The following is a 14,457-nucleotide window of genomic DNA, read 5'->3' as shown; positions in this document are numbered from 1 at the left end:
TGCTCGTTCCTTCTACTTAAATGCACGGCCAATGACCCAATTTTTACAAGACCATTTCATTCGTAGCAACTCGGCAGCGCGACTTCCGCCGCAAGACACCGTCATCTCATAAATCGCGGGGTTACGACTCTAAAGCCCAGGGCCATCCACATTCACACGCTACTCCATACTCATTGCCGTGATAAAAAGTCGCACATTTTGAGACGACCACAGCTAGGCAGCAAGGAATAAGTGAAGCACACATACATCATGGCTGCCAACAGCGATTCCACAGGCACTGCCTTCTTCTACGGTAAGCAGATGACGGTGCATGCATATGTAACCACAACCCTTGAGCCATGGCTGACATAGTACCACAGGCACACTGGTATGTTGAATCGCCCACAGAGGCGTCCAGTTAATTTTTTATCTTTTTTTCTCTCTCTTTTCTTTCTTCTCATGGTTCAAGATGACCCGTTTCGGATCTTGTTCAAAACCCGCCGTGTTTCTAATTCCACTTGGCACAGATGGCCGCCGAGGTCTTCTTCACCGTCTGCTACCGCAACTCGACCACCGACATCAAGCTGCTCAAGTCGCTGCACCAGTTCCAGCCGGCCGTGCTGCACGGCTACTGCCGCCGCCGGGTCAAGAGCAACGACTACCCGGGCATCATCCCGGACGCAGCCCACGACGTACGCGGCGTCTTGGTCACGGGCCTCACCTCGGCCAACATGTACCACCTCGACTACTTTGAGGGCCCCGAGTACACGCGCGAAAAGGTCAAGGTTAAGCTCCTGACCAAGGTCGGCGACGACGAGGGCAAGGGCAACGTCGAGGGCGACGAGGTCGAGACCGAGGTCTACGTCTTCAAACACCCCGAGCGCCTCGAGACCCTCGAGTGGGACTTTCACGAGTTCCGCACGCAGAAGATGAAGAAGTGGACCAGAGAGGACTATGGTTTTGAAGACTCGGAGCACTTTGCACCCGTTGATGTTGACGGAGTCACCGAGGACGAGAAGGGTGCTGCTGTCTAAGACCATTTCTCGACATACAATGTCGTGGGCGTCGCGCCACATGCTCATTCATGATTTTACGTACCTTCTCATAATGTGCAATTCTGAAGCAACTAGACTACGGTGCTAGAGGATAGAGGAGGAGATATCAATAGAGAGGGTCACAAGGAGTACACAATGATTATTGACAAGTGAATGTAAGAGTCATCTCCGGCGAAACTCTTGAGAGCTTCGGCACCATATATCCCGCAAAGGGCATTGGAACGTTGTTTCGACACCTGAATTTTCATGTGTCACCGAGATAAGCTTGTGTTTATGCTAAGCGAGTTTATCGACAGCGAGGATTCTTTGCCCTTGGTTTTTTAAGCTTGAAGAGCATTTGCATGGTTCCTCGCATGACCGGCAAGCGGCGCAGGGAAGATATATTATCTGACCCCTCCTTGCTGCTGCGCGCTTCGCGATTTATCTGCTCGTCAGCCGCAAAAACAACATACCTGACAACAAGGGTATTTGAGAGTCGGCCACTTCCCATAGGCTACTTAGAAGTTTAGCTACAGGAATAGATTAACATTGAAATCAAAGTTCTCACTATAAAACTTCTTTGGGCAGTGATCGTCGAGGCACAAAAACGGTGTGGCTGCGGACCAGGCCGCCGCTGTGAGGCTATTTTTTGTTTCGTTTCTTTTCTGACTTGTCTACAGAATGCAAATAAGCGACGGTGGTTGGCAAATCGTGCAGTGCAAATGGTTACCATCTGACAATCAAAAGTCCCATCAGACATTTACCGAGGCGAACTTCTAGTCGAGCCTTGTCAGACGACGCGTCCCCGTCAGAAAACTGGCAAGCAAAATCAAGTATTTGGCAGGTGTGTGGGGGGTTGTTTTAGGGTGCAAGCCAGTGGGCATCGTGATCACACTTGAATATCTTTCGACTCTTTTGCGTACTTCTGCAGAAGAACTCTAGACAAGCTAAAGGAGTTTTGACAACAGCCGCAGTAAGAGATGCAACTCTGTGTTGTTCGTACAATTTGCAACTGCCGGTAATTATGGTGCCATGATTCGAATGATTATACTACTGCCTCTCGTTAATTCTCCGCAGTGACACTAACAACCAAGTTAGTGTCTGGGTTTAGGGATTACCTGGTTGCAATCGCAATCCCGGGGGTCCATAACCCGGCACAAGAGGGCTGGTGAGCGTTGACCACGTCTCAGGAGAGAGAGTGAGGGGCACAAGGCTCATATCATTGATATTTTCTTTACGAGGCAATGTATTGGCTGTGGCCAAGCAAATAGCATAGGTAATGTAAGGAACAAGACAGCATGTACCCCTCTCTTTTTTTCGCACACATACTCTCTCTCTCTCTCTCTCCCCACGCGTCGACGAATCTTGGCAGTTTTGTTGCCAAAGTCAGAGCGTGGGATGGTTCGCATTGGCGGGCATGGCAGCCCCATGTTTAGTGCCGGCGAGGCGTCGTAAGCCGATGTCCACTTAATACAGGCATGCCGAGCCGCGATGGTAGGCTCTCAAAACGTTTCTGCGGATAGCTTTTCTCATGAGTTTATCAGCACCTGCAGCCCTCTCCATAGTACTACTTATAATTGAGATGCCGGTATATAACACAAGTCTGATATGAAAGATGGGGAAAGACTTCATAAAAAAAGAGAGAGAAAGGAGGGATGCATACCCCCCTGGTTGCTCGGTCGTTCGGATATTGCTAAGCTTTGCGCTCGGCGAGCGGCTCTTGCAATTCAGAGGATTTCAGACTATGATTGTGCTCTTGATCGCTTTTGGCAAGCAACTCGGAAACGCAGCTCGGAAACGATGGCCATTGATCAGTCAGTATAAAAATAATTTCCGATGTCAAAACATGTGAACTTTGGTCTTGATATATGCATGGTTGACAATTATATAACTCTGTTATGCATTGTTTTCTACAATAGGGAGCTGGTTTGGCGTACGTCATTGATCATTTGTGATGCAGCATTTGTTTTTAGTCATGTCAATATAGTATAGCATAATCATCATTTTCCTGAACCAAAAGGAGTATTAGGGGGCAGGACTCAAGTTCTAAACAGGTGCATTGGTTGTTCTCGAAGCTTTCCATCACCAGATTGTGGACGTGCAACGTTTTGTGGCTGCTGATCATCAAGTCGTGTGTAACTTTACTTGCTTCTTTCTTCCTCTCAGGCGAGCTCGGGTCGAAGACCGAATAAGCGAGCTGCTGACCGCTGCTCTCATCAGTCCACCGCTTGCTGCACAAAGGGAGAGGGGCTTTTTTGTTCTCAAGGTGATATGGCCTCGGAAATCGCGATCGCCTCATGCAAGGCAATCGCTGCGAGATATCAAGATAGGCACACCATGTAAGTATGTAAGCCGCCGTAGACTCCGTCAACCTGAACCCAGTCTCAGCTCATGCCCAAGAGAGGGGATGATGGGGGGCCTGCCTGCTGGTAGTGCAAATATGCTTGAATGCCAATAAGCATAGAATCCCTGATAGTGTTTTTGAAGCTTGGCGGAGCTCGCCAGTCTGTTTTCTGACTTCTCGAAGGCTGGGAGAGGTGGGATAAGAGAAAAATAGAAACAAACATGCCCTTCTTTGGTGAGCACGACAGGCAATACATAGCACAGGATTCAATCGTGCAGGGCCAACTGCAGGTACGGGCGGTTAGCATTCCCCTTATGGCAGAGAATTACGCGTACAAATGGCGCGACTATTGAGTGCTCGGCTGGCTCCGATTGGGCCAACAGTGGTCGATTAGACGCAAGGTTATACCATAGTAAACTTATAGCGGACCCCCCTGGGTCTCTTTCCTCAGCCAAAGCACGGGCACGAGCCGAAAATTGAGGTGCAATCCCGGTAGATTTCTGCTGTACCATAACGTCACTGGGTAACAGCAGCCGAGCGGCAGAGATTCCGTACTCTAGATCGCAGCTTTGCGCACAAAAGCGGTCGTGATCAACGACTTTTGATGCGCTTCCACGTGGGGTGGATCTTCGTGGATCTTTCCGTTGGCACATCTCTGTTCTCTCAGGGTCAAAAATAACAGTGTCTAGTCTAGACTCTGGTGCTCAGACTCTGGAGTCGTGGGGACTCTTTCACCTGAAGAAAAGAGCCTCATGCTCTCAGATCTTCTTGATAAGTTTCAGCTCTAGCCTAGGTACTCCACAGCGGCTAGCTACTACAGAAGACATTTCGCACAGGCTTGGAATGTTTGGCAACGTGGTAATGTTTGGTAAAAGTACTAATGTTTCCTTGACGTTCGAAACAAGGCCCAATCGCAATATACTACCTTGGGCGCCGCTCTCATGCATAGACGGCACATTGGGAGGTGTGGCGGAGATGCAGTCTTTAGGAGTAACAGTCAATTATGACTCGACACCGCTTTTGCGGGTTTTGCGACAAGAAAAACAATAAATCAACCAAGCCCAATAATAGCCAGCAGGGAAATAAGCATACCAGCATGTATGTACGTGCAGCATGAATGAATACGAGATGATCAAGTCCAGTCCGGTGGCATGGCCGCAAAAGCAGGGCACGTTGCCGCCGCATTCATATCTGCTCTCCGCGCCGCACCGCCGGAAATGCCCAGGATTATTTTACTTGTCGCTGCATCATGTTGTTGTCGTTGTTGTTTGCTGCAATGCAGATGGGTGGATTCTTCCCTCTTTTCGGGTGGAGCGCCACATTCATTCATTCATACCTTGGCCCCTCTGAAAGAAGGCCAACAGCCAAAAGTTGGTTGCAACGGCACACCAAAATGGGTTACCTTCGTGGCGCTCGGTCACATGGCAAAGTTGCACGCCCCGATGTTACCAGTCCCTGAGGAGCCGCGAATCCACCACCGTGCACAGTTCCTCGAAATCCTGCCATGTTATTATAGAGTATCTTCGCTTGCGGCTCCGATCCACTGTTGGGGCGATCTTCCCCGGGTTTCTCAGTAACGCCTTGGTCTGAATTGGGTCTAAATCCCCCTTGGAACTACTTGGCTCTGATTGCAAAGGCAGATGAGCAGAGTAATGCAGACAGCCTGATGGGCAGATTACCGCAAAGATAGCAATCTTGATCAAGAGATATCCGAGATGTTCATTATACTATTGCCATGACCCGACCAGCCCGGTTTTTCCTATGAAGCAAGCAGCGCGCGGCTGGCCTGAGTATTTTCCAATGTAACCTCCTTTTTCATTTTTCGGACAAATGCAGCCAATAGGGTCTCTTGGTATTTGCTGGAATATCCAATATCTTCAACTTTTCTATGGGGCTCTATTCGCTTTGGCTACTAGTTTGAGCCCCTCGTGGTGTTCCTTGCAGACTCTTGGCCTTTCTTATCGGGTATCCCATATTGGACGAAAAGCGCATATTCAAATCTTTTCACCACTCACCTGAACCTGAAGAACCCATGTTACTCGGAGGGCCATCTGGGTCGGAGACTCGGAGCCGACAACGACAGATGCCACTCCTCTCTCACCTCGTGGCTATGACCCTTTTGAAGCTTGTCCCCCCGTATCCATGCCCGCAGGAACCGGTCGACTTTGGGGGTCAACTTCACGATGCGTCTGTGCCTTGGCCCCATTGTCGATGGTCTCTGCAACATCACTTTCAAGTCATCCTTGGCACATGGGCGCCTATGCAGTCCGCGTAATCAAAACCGATATTCAGGGTATCGTGTAGGTGGATGACAGTTAGATCGATATCACGAGCTTACAAGGCAAAGATTCATGTGGGCACAATGTTGAAGATACGTCTTGCCGACTTCATGATCTTGAATATCACATTGGATATATAAGGTCCTCGTCGTCCGGTCCATGAGGTTTGTTTCTCTCGATATCATCAGCATCAAACAAGAGAAGTCTTCTCTACCTTCGTTCCAAATCCTCCCATTCGTTGATAGACTATATTCTACAACTGTGCAAGATGCACCGTTCATTCATTCTTTCGAGCCTCAGTGCTCTCTTTTCAATCGCTACCGCGGCTCCATCATCCGAGATCTCTCCTCGCCAGACGTGTGAGTTTGACTCGGCCAACAACCCTACCTGTTGGGGAGAATACTCCTTGTCTACCAACTGGTATGATGAGGCTCCCGACACTGGAGTTGTCAGAGAGTTCTGGTGGGAGATCACCGAGACTACTGCTGCACCGGATGGCTTCTCTCGTCCTGTCCAGGCGATCAATGGATCCATTCCTGGGCCTCAGATCATAGCTGACTGGGGTGATACTATCAGTGAGTGACAAAGAAGATCGTCGAGTCAACACACCTAGTACTAACACATGAGCAGTTGTCCATGTCAAGAACTCTGCTACCCAGAACGGATCAAGTATCCACTGGCATGGTATCAGACAAGAGTGAGTGCTATACCACAACACTTGTAGATGACCATCACTGACATGTTGCACAGAGGATCGAACCTCTTTGATGGTGTCTCTGGAATCACTCAGTGTCCCACCGCACCTGGTGACTCTTTCACATATCAATGGAAGGCTACACAAGTAAGTCCAGTCGTCTTTTGTAGAGTTTGAAGTTTGCCTGACTGACATTCGTACAACAGTACGGCACAACCTGGTACCACTCGCACTTTAGTCTGCAGGCTTGGTAAGTACTCTTCAAGTGTCCATATCTTGCCAGCACTAACAGAACATAGGAACGGTGTCTTTGGTGGTGTCATTGTCAACGGCCCGGCATCCGCACCCTACGACGAGGACAAGGGCACATTGCTGTTGTCAGACTGGTACCACCCAACAGTCGACTCGCTGTTCCAAGGCGCTCAGACCGGCAACATTCCCGCCGCGCAGAATGGTCTGATCAACGGTACCAACACATACAAGGACGGTGGCTCCAAGTTCCAGACCACCGTCACCTCGGGCAGCCGCACCCGTCTCCGCCTCGTCAACACGGCCCTGGACACGCACTTTCGATTTACCATTGACAACCACAACCTGACCGTCATTGCTGCCGATCTGGTGCCTATCCAGCCCTTCACCACCGACACCATCAACATCGGCATTGGCCAGCGCTACGATGTCATTGTCGAGGCCAACCAGGACCCGGGCAACTACTGGCTCCGTGCCATCCCCATGTCGTCGTGCTCCAGCTCAAACGAGAACTCAATGAACATTACCGGCATCTTCAACTACGAGGGCGTGGATGTGGCTTACCCGACGACTACGGGCTGGTCGTACAGCGACAACTGCGACGATGAGACTGCCAACCTGGTGCCCTACGTCGAGCTCGACGCCGCTCAAGATGGCTTGACCTCTGAATTTGAAATCGGTCTCTCTGCCAACGGCGTATTCCGCTGGACCATTAATGAGCAGCAGTTTTACACCCACTGGGAGTACCCAAGTAAGTAGCCATTGTGAAGAAGATCTTTGTTTCCAGCGAGCTAACATCGACTCAGCCCTGCAACAGGTCATTGACCAGAACAGCTCCTGGGCCGAGGTGCAGCAAGTCAACATCTTTGACGAGGAGAACGAGTGGGTATACTTTGTGATTGAATCTCAGATCGGTATTGTAAGTACTGTTCCATATCCGGTCAGAAGTCGACCAGAAACAAAGTAGGAAGAGGGGAGGACTAACACTTGGATTCCCAGGCTCACCCGATCCATCTCCACGGCCATGATTTCTATGTCCTCGGTCAACAGGCTGCAGCTACATATGAGAGTACAGACCAGCTCAACTTTGCCAACCCCATCCGGAGAGACGTTGCCATGTTGCCTCCGGCTGGCTACCTAGTCATTGGCTTCCCTACCGACAACCCAGGTGTCTGGCTGCTTCACTGCCACGTAAGTCATTGCAATGAGTCAATTTCTCCACAAACACAAGACGCTGACCCTGGTTTTCTCTTTCAACAGATTGGCTGGCACACGGTCGAAGGTCTCGCTTTGCAACTGGTCGAGCGCCAGTCCGAGATTGCCGCCATTGTCGACGCCGACTACCTCGCCCAGAGCTGCTCTAGCTGGGTCGACTTTACCACCGACACTGAAAAGATCCAGGACGATACCGGTATCTAGAAGAAAACAACACATCAGATGAGACCGGCCGACAAACCTTTTCTCCCTTGCCGCTGGGAATACTCTGGGTTGAGGGATACTTCTTGGCCCCTCGACAGCAATGACGGAACGAACATTTCCTAATACTTTGTTTTGCGGATGACTATTTTCTTTATTTTTTTTTTTCCTTTTCCTTTTTACATTGCATACACATACTTATCATCGACCTCATCGACATCACCATATCTTAGGCGTCTGTGGTGGATTTAGATCTCTTGGCATGGCAGTGGCGCTTTGACGCAAAGCCATGAAGAGGGGGAAAGAGTCGACGAGAAGGCGCGGAACTATTCTTGTTGTATATATTATTCGTATATTCTCAGCTCCGTGTAGCTGTACATACGTACCTCGTAGGACAAGTAATCTCATAATGGTATATCTCTCCAAGCATCATCATCTTCATCATCACATGGTCGGAAGACAGCAACGTGACATGTCCACTTTTTGCCAATAATGGCATCCCATGAAATCCGCCAAAGGGATGAGGATTTGCGAGGAGGCAGATACTAAAGCCGCGTTTAGTATCGTATGATGCTGCACCCTCCGGTGTGGGGAGTGAACACCACTTTGGTAGAGATTTAACCCACGTGACAGTGTCAGTTGATCGTTTCAATGAGCCGTGTGGGTTGGGTCTAGAAATGACATGAATTTCCTTTCATCTTCTTTTCGAGATGAGTGGTATGATTCCATTGTCAACTCCTATAGATCCTCCTCATCAGTTCCTTTGTTTCAGTGGGCGCAAAATGCATATGTACATTGCAGGAATATCTGGGATAATCCACCGCGTTCAAGTCAAGAAACGAGAGATAGTTTGGTCTCTAAAATGGGGTCAATCTGGATCAAACCACGGCGGCCCCCAATTCCACAAATGCGCAACCCAGTCAGAATGAATGCCATCCCCAGCTATAGCGCGCATACGTTGAGCTTGCGCATCAATTGCGACGACAATTCCTGGTCAATGAGGACAGCCCATCATCACCATAAGGCCTCCAATCTTTCGTCCAATGTCGATCCCCAAGCCAAAGCCAAAAAGCCGAAAAAAAGCACATGCCAACATTACAAGCCAGGTTTTTTTTGAGCCAAGAGCACTAAATACCAGAAATTTCCCGGGTCTGCTTGGATCAGGTGGCGCTGGGCCGTGCCAAATAGTATTAAATCAGCCTCGTAGGTTAAAGGACGAAAATCGCCATTACGAAAACAAAGTGGCCTTTTCGCCCTCTGGAATCTGGATCCATAGAATACGAGATATAGGCAAGGCTCGTCCACGCCACGCCACGCCAAGAAGAAAGCGTTCGCGGCCAGTTCTCTTTTCTTTTTGTGCGAGCGGAGACGATTGCCATTCAGGACGCCCATATTCATGCGAAAAGACCTCAACATAACTTTTCATCCGAACTTTTGTTGGCATGGACGTGAAAATTCCCAGCTGTGCTGGGTTTACGTATTATTAGATCCCTGTCAATTGGCCCGCAAGGAAATCCAGGACCCCGGCCGCCGATCCTTTTCTTCTCGGCGGATCAACCCGCCTGAGTTCAGACACAGAGCGCGGAACACCTCTTTTGCTGTTTCCGGGCTGGTAATTCCGTGGCCCCAAGAGTCTCTGCGCCACAGTTCACTGACCCTTTCATGTCTATCAATCTTAGCTGTCGGTCGCCAAGCTTACCAGCTGCAACGTGCCATGTGAAGGAGGCAAAGGCAAAGGCAAAGGCAAAGAGGTCCCCACCTTTTGCGTTATGTAATTCTGTTATGTGCCGCAGAGAGCAAGATGGCTGATGGGTAGCCACTTTGAACCATCTTCCACATCATCAGTTTTTCAGATCTTGCTTTCTGCCATCGGACGCTGTAGCTGCACTAGCCGACTGGGCAGGTGGGCTTTGGTGGGCAGAGGAATAAAATTTCTGACCCCAACCTCGCCTCAAGCTCCAGGTGTGACATCAGAGAGATATCATGTCGAACAAACGTCTGACACGATGCAAGGCTCGCGATTTGTTAGTGTAGAACGGACATGACAGCTGCAAGGAGCCGTCCTCATCTTTTGCTTGAGCTAGCGGTGAACTTGGCACCAGCTAATGGGCTGGTCTGAGTGCAAGGTGAGCCGCCAGAGAACACGAGAGGGAGGGGGATGCTTTTTTCTGATTCGGTGAGACCGTTGATGCTTGATAGAGGTTGTACAAGCTCTCTGTCTTGCTTCTTCCCGCGCGTACAGCGACACTAGCCAACGGCATGCACGGCGCAAACCTTGACTATTGGTCTGACTCGTCCGTACGATCAGAGCAAAGTCGGGCACAAATTCGTCTAGAGTGGAGGTCTTATCCGAGGCAGCTGAAAGATTGAGGCTGATCTGCGATATCAAAGTGATTTTTGGGTACGGTTCCTGATCATCTCAAGTTTTTACCCGTATAGCCTTGGATGTGTATCCATCGCCGGATGTAGATCTGATGGAGCTCTCAAGCCGCGCCCCTGCCGATCTGAAAACAACAACGACACTCTTCAGTCGTACAAGATGCACCCGAGCAAAGTGGGAAGCGGTCACGGTCAGACATTCGCGATGCAGCACAGTTGCAGTGACGGTGACATATCCACATACTGTACATGACCAGCCTCTCCAAATCGTGGCAGTAGGTAGGAATAAGCTTGTCTGTTGTTCAGTGTTTCGTTTCCCGCGAAAGGATGTGACGACATGGTAGAGGAGCAGCCAGTCAACCCCAGAGATGCCCTGACGCCGATTCAGCCATATTGGGGAGATGGGGACGCGTGAGTCGAAAGAGCAAAATATCTGATCTGCTATTCGTGAGGGAAGCGTCCATTGATCCTCTAGTTGCACTAGAGTCGGCGGTTCATCTGACTGACAGTCTGTCTGATCGTGTCTATGTGGAGGGTAGAGCGATTCGATGGCACCTTGCCATGGACTGGTCGTGCTGCATCCTCTTCGGCACGAATCTGGTGGCATGAAACGGGGGTCGGTTTCACCATGGGATGGATACCACCATTCTACTGGGACTAGCGTGCATCCCACATGCCATCTGCGCGATCCCGTTCGCTGGAGCAGCCTGTCTCTGCTAGCTCTGCTCTTCCCAGGGGTTCACTAATGCCAGGGGCAGAAGAATGGAGGCCCTATGGAAGAAAAAAAGCATGCAGAAATGCACAACTGCGGGGGTAGACGACGCCGCGGGGCATTCTTAGTGCAGCTGAGATCCCTGAAAGGTGCAGCCAGCACCCCAGGAGGCCCTAGACAGTCGGAACTCCGTGCTTTGAGCAAAGATGCTCACCATTCTTCTTCCAGCACCACACCACTTGGCTGCTCAGGTACCGCCGGAGACGCTTAATCGGTTCCTTCCAGGTTGAATACGATTCATCCGATAGCACGAATCCAAGCCTTCAGCTCATTATGACGATCATTGGTATATCATCCATTCAACCAGCTCCTCCATGCCTAAGCTTCGGTCGCCCTGGAGCGGGACATATTGGCACAGAAGAGTTGCATCCGGATCGCCAAGCGGCGAAAAGACGAAAAAAAAAAAAAAAAAAAATAGACACAGCTCAATGCACAGTCGTATTCTCGTTCGACAGTCAATACTCCCGAAGCATCGCTAAAGACTTCCATGCGGCCGCCATGACCAGTGCAGGGGATATGTCTGTAGCGCAACCCGGTAGACTGGGGAAATGGTCGTCTGATTGGCGGCCTGCATTGGCTGAACAGGGCAGTTCGGGTTTTTTCCAGATCTGCCATCATCCAACCAATCCACACAACAACAAAATGCGGACAAAGGGCACCAGGTTTTGGCATGCTGACAACTCATTTTCAACCTAGGGTCAATCCAGGTTGCGATTTTACACACTGTTGCCTGTTTTGTCAATTCCCGCTCTCTGTCTGCTCGTTGTTTCTTATGGCAGATAGTTTCGAGCATGTTGCAATGAGCCACCACCGTATAAGGCTCTGTCTAAGAATTATGCTTCAATATAGGCAGCCGGTCCTGCTCCACACGTCGTGGCGGTAGTATCCGTATTGCTTCTCCAGGCTGGCTGCCTCTGCAGGAGTAAAATACCGACGTCGCAGAGTATACGACAGGTCCCACTTGAGTCAACCACACTCAGCCTGCCCGCCAGAGCTAAGCAACCTCACATTCATGAGTCTAGTCCAGGGGAGCTACATCCTATGGGCTAACTAATGTGAGTTAGAAAAGAGGCAAATACTACTAATGTAGGTACCAATCAACCATGACGGTGTTTTACGCAACTCGCTTTGTGCCCCTATCCAGTCAGTCCACGACGCCATGTTAGGCTCTTCTGGTGCCAAGACGAAACCAGTCGAATGTACCAACGCTCCCGGGCCAATCAAGACCTTCTTCAGCTGCCCTTCTGGGCATCCCTGTCGCTCCGGTGCACCCTTCGTCGAGCCCCACCGGCCGCGAAACTCCCATCATGGCTGAGCTTCACTGGTCAATGCTGCCTCTTTGGCCACTTTTGCACCTCCTTGGGCATTGCTCATGGGCCTCCCATGATGCCGTCCAAGTGGACCTTTGTTCCTGTCATGCCCGGAGGATGGGAATGCCCTGGTTCTACCCCGTTTTCACAGAACCCAATCGACCCTCTAGTCAGTCGCCATCCTGCAGCAAATGTCTCTCCCTGTCCCGTATCTGGACCTCCATAGGCTTGCAGGACGGACTAGATCCTAGTATAGCGTCGTCTGCAGCTTAACGCTCCCTGCCTAGCAGTCTTTTTTTTCTTCTTCTTGCTGTCAGATTGTATGTTCTCCCCTATGTATGCTTTTTGCCTCCTTGGCAACATATAAGTCGTTCGTTTCGTCCCACCTGGAGCCTTTTGTTTCTCTTCAGTTTCTTCATCCACAGCATCAGGTTCTTCCTTCACTCCTTATCGAGGCTAGACCTTCGTCTTCAACTTCTCTTTCTTACCATAACCCTGCCTGGGGCAGTATCCTTCCTTTGAGAGACGCTTCTCGACTCTTCAAACGACTTTACAGAATTACAAACTATCGCTCTTGTGATACTTGCTATAAAAGTCACTCTCGTGCTCGGAAGCAGACTTATACAATCATTTACGCTTATTCGTCTGGATACCAATAAGCTCTCAATCATTCAAGATGTTCACATCAAACGTTGCTTTTGTTGCGGCCGGCCTTGTCGCCGCCGTCAATGGCCACATGCAGCTCAGCAGCCCTCAACCGCACACTTTCCTCGCAAACGACGGTCAGAAGAACCCTGGACGTCCTCTGGACTCGGCAGGCTCTGACTTCCCTTGCCGTAACCCCAACCTGTCGTTCGCCTGGGATGGTCCACTCAACACGTTTGCCCTTGGCTCTCAACAACAGCTCGCCCTCATTGGCTCCGCAGTCCACGGAGGTGGCTCTTGCCAGCTGAGCATCACATACGACAGAGAACCTACCGCCGACAGTGTCTTCAAGGTCATCCACACCGTTCAGGGAGGATGCCCTGCCCGCAACACGGAGGGCAACCTGGGTGACGATGCCAGTATGACCGACCCTTTTACCTATGACTACACGATCCCAGACAACATTCCCGCTGGAAACGCTACCATTGCCTGGAGCTGGCTGAACCGTGTTGGCAATCGCGAGTTCTATATGGAGTGTGGTGTTCTTGAATTGACTGGCGAGGGCGGCGACCAAGCCAACTTTGACGCTCTTCCTGACCTCTTTGTCGCCAACATTGATCCGTACTCCGATGGATGCAGCACATTGGGCATGGAGAGCGAGGACCCCATCATTCCCAACCCCGGTGACTCTGTTGAGACCAACAGTGCCTACTCAGCTGCCTCGTTCACCGCGACTTGCGGCTCCTTGACAGCGACCGGCGGATCTGGCTCCTCTCCTACATCCTACGCTGCCTCCAGTGCCCAGGCTACTTCTGCCGTTGCTACTTCCGTTGCCACCAGCGAGGCTGCTGCCACTTCCTCGGCCCAGGGAGGTGTTTTCATCACCAAGACTGCTGCTTCCAGCGCTAGCCAGGCCACTACCACTGCCCAGGCGACCACGAAGGCCACATCGGTTGCCGTGACCACCTCAGCTGCAGCGGCTACTACCACAGCGTCGTCGAGCGGATCGACGAGCGGTCAGCAAAAGTCGGGTGCTTGCGACACTGACGGCGTCTTTAGTGAGTTACTCTCCGCCACATCTTCCCTTGAAAACATTTGCTAATTTGTTCCAGACTGCTTGGGTTCCAGCTACCAGCAATGCGCCAGCGGCCAGTGGTCCGCTGTGATGCAAATGGCTGCCGGCACTGAATGCACCGTTGGTGAGTCCACCGACATGGCCATCAACGCTGTTGGCCGCAAGATGATCATGCGTGCTTTGAAGAACTAAAAATGAGGCTGTGCCTATTTTTGTGTACTTTTGGACATTCATGACTTCTGGATAACAACATTGGGAACCGGTGCATATTTGATCGGCAT

At 50.7% G+C, this 14,457-nt stretch overlaps 3 protein-coding genes across 3 annotated transcripts; all 3 read left to right on the top strand.

Moving 5' to 3' along the window:
• Positions 1-506: 506 nt before the first annotated feature.
• Positions 507-1,013, top strand: PFICI_10949 (uncharacterized protein; the record flags this gene model as incomplete). Its single annotated transcript, XM_007839530.1, has 1 exon — positions 507-1,013. The coding sequence occupies one exon, from the start codon at positions 507-509 to the stop codon at positions 1,011-1,013; it is 507 nt and encodes a 168-aa protein (XP_007837721.1).
• Positions 1,014-5,904: 4,891 nt separating this feature from the next.
• Positions 5,905-7,998, top strand: PFICI_10948 (uncharacterized protein; the record flags this gene model as incomplete). Its single annotated transcript, XM_007839529.1, has 8 exons — positions 5,905-6,211; positions 6,267-6,333; positions 6,387-6,477; positions 6,537-6,580; positions 6,630-7,330; positions 7,386-7,498; positions 7,579-7,770; positions 7,840-7,998. The coding sequence occupies 8 exons, from the start codon at positions 5,905-5,907 to the stop codon at positions 7,996-7,998; spliced, it is 1,674 nt and encodes a 557-aa protein (XP_007837720.1).
• A 5,134-nt stretch (positions 7,999-13,132) lies between these two features.
• Positions 13,133-14,368, top strand: PFICI_10947 (uncharacterized protein; the record flags this gene model as incomplete). Its single annotated transcript, XM_007839528.1, has 2 exons — positions 13,133-14,159; positions 14,214-14,368. The coding sequence occupies 2 exons, from the start codon at positions 13,133-13,135 to the stop codon at positions 14,366-14,368; spliced, it is 1,182 nt and encodes a 393-aa protein (XP_007837719.1).
• Positions 14,369-14,457: the final 89 nt, after the last annotated feature.

Source organism: Pestalotiopsis fici (genome assembly GCF_000516985.1).
Source record: "Pestalotiopsis fici W106-1 unplaced genomic scaffold PFICI_Scf_8, whole genome shotgun sequence".
Lineage (NCBI taxonomy): Eukaryota > Fungi > Ascomycota > Sordariomycetes > Amphisphaeriales > Sporocadaceae > Pestalotiopsis > Pestalotiopsis fici.
Note: the sequence above shows the minus strand (reverse complement) of the source record. Positions and strands in the feature narration are given on the sequence as shown.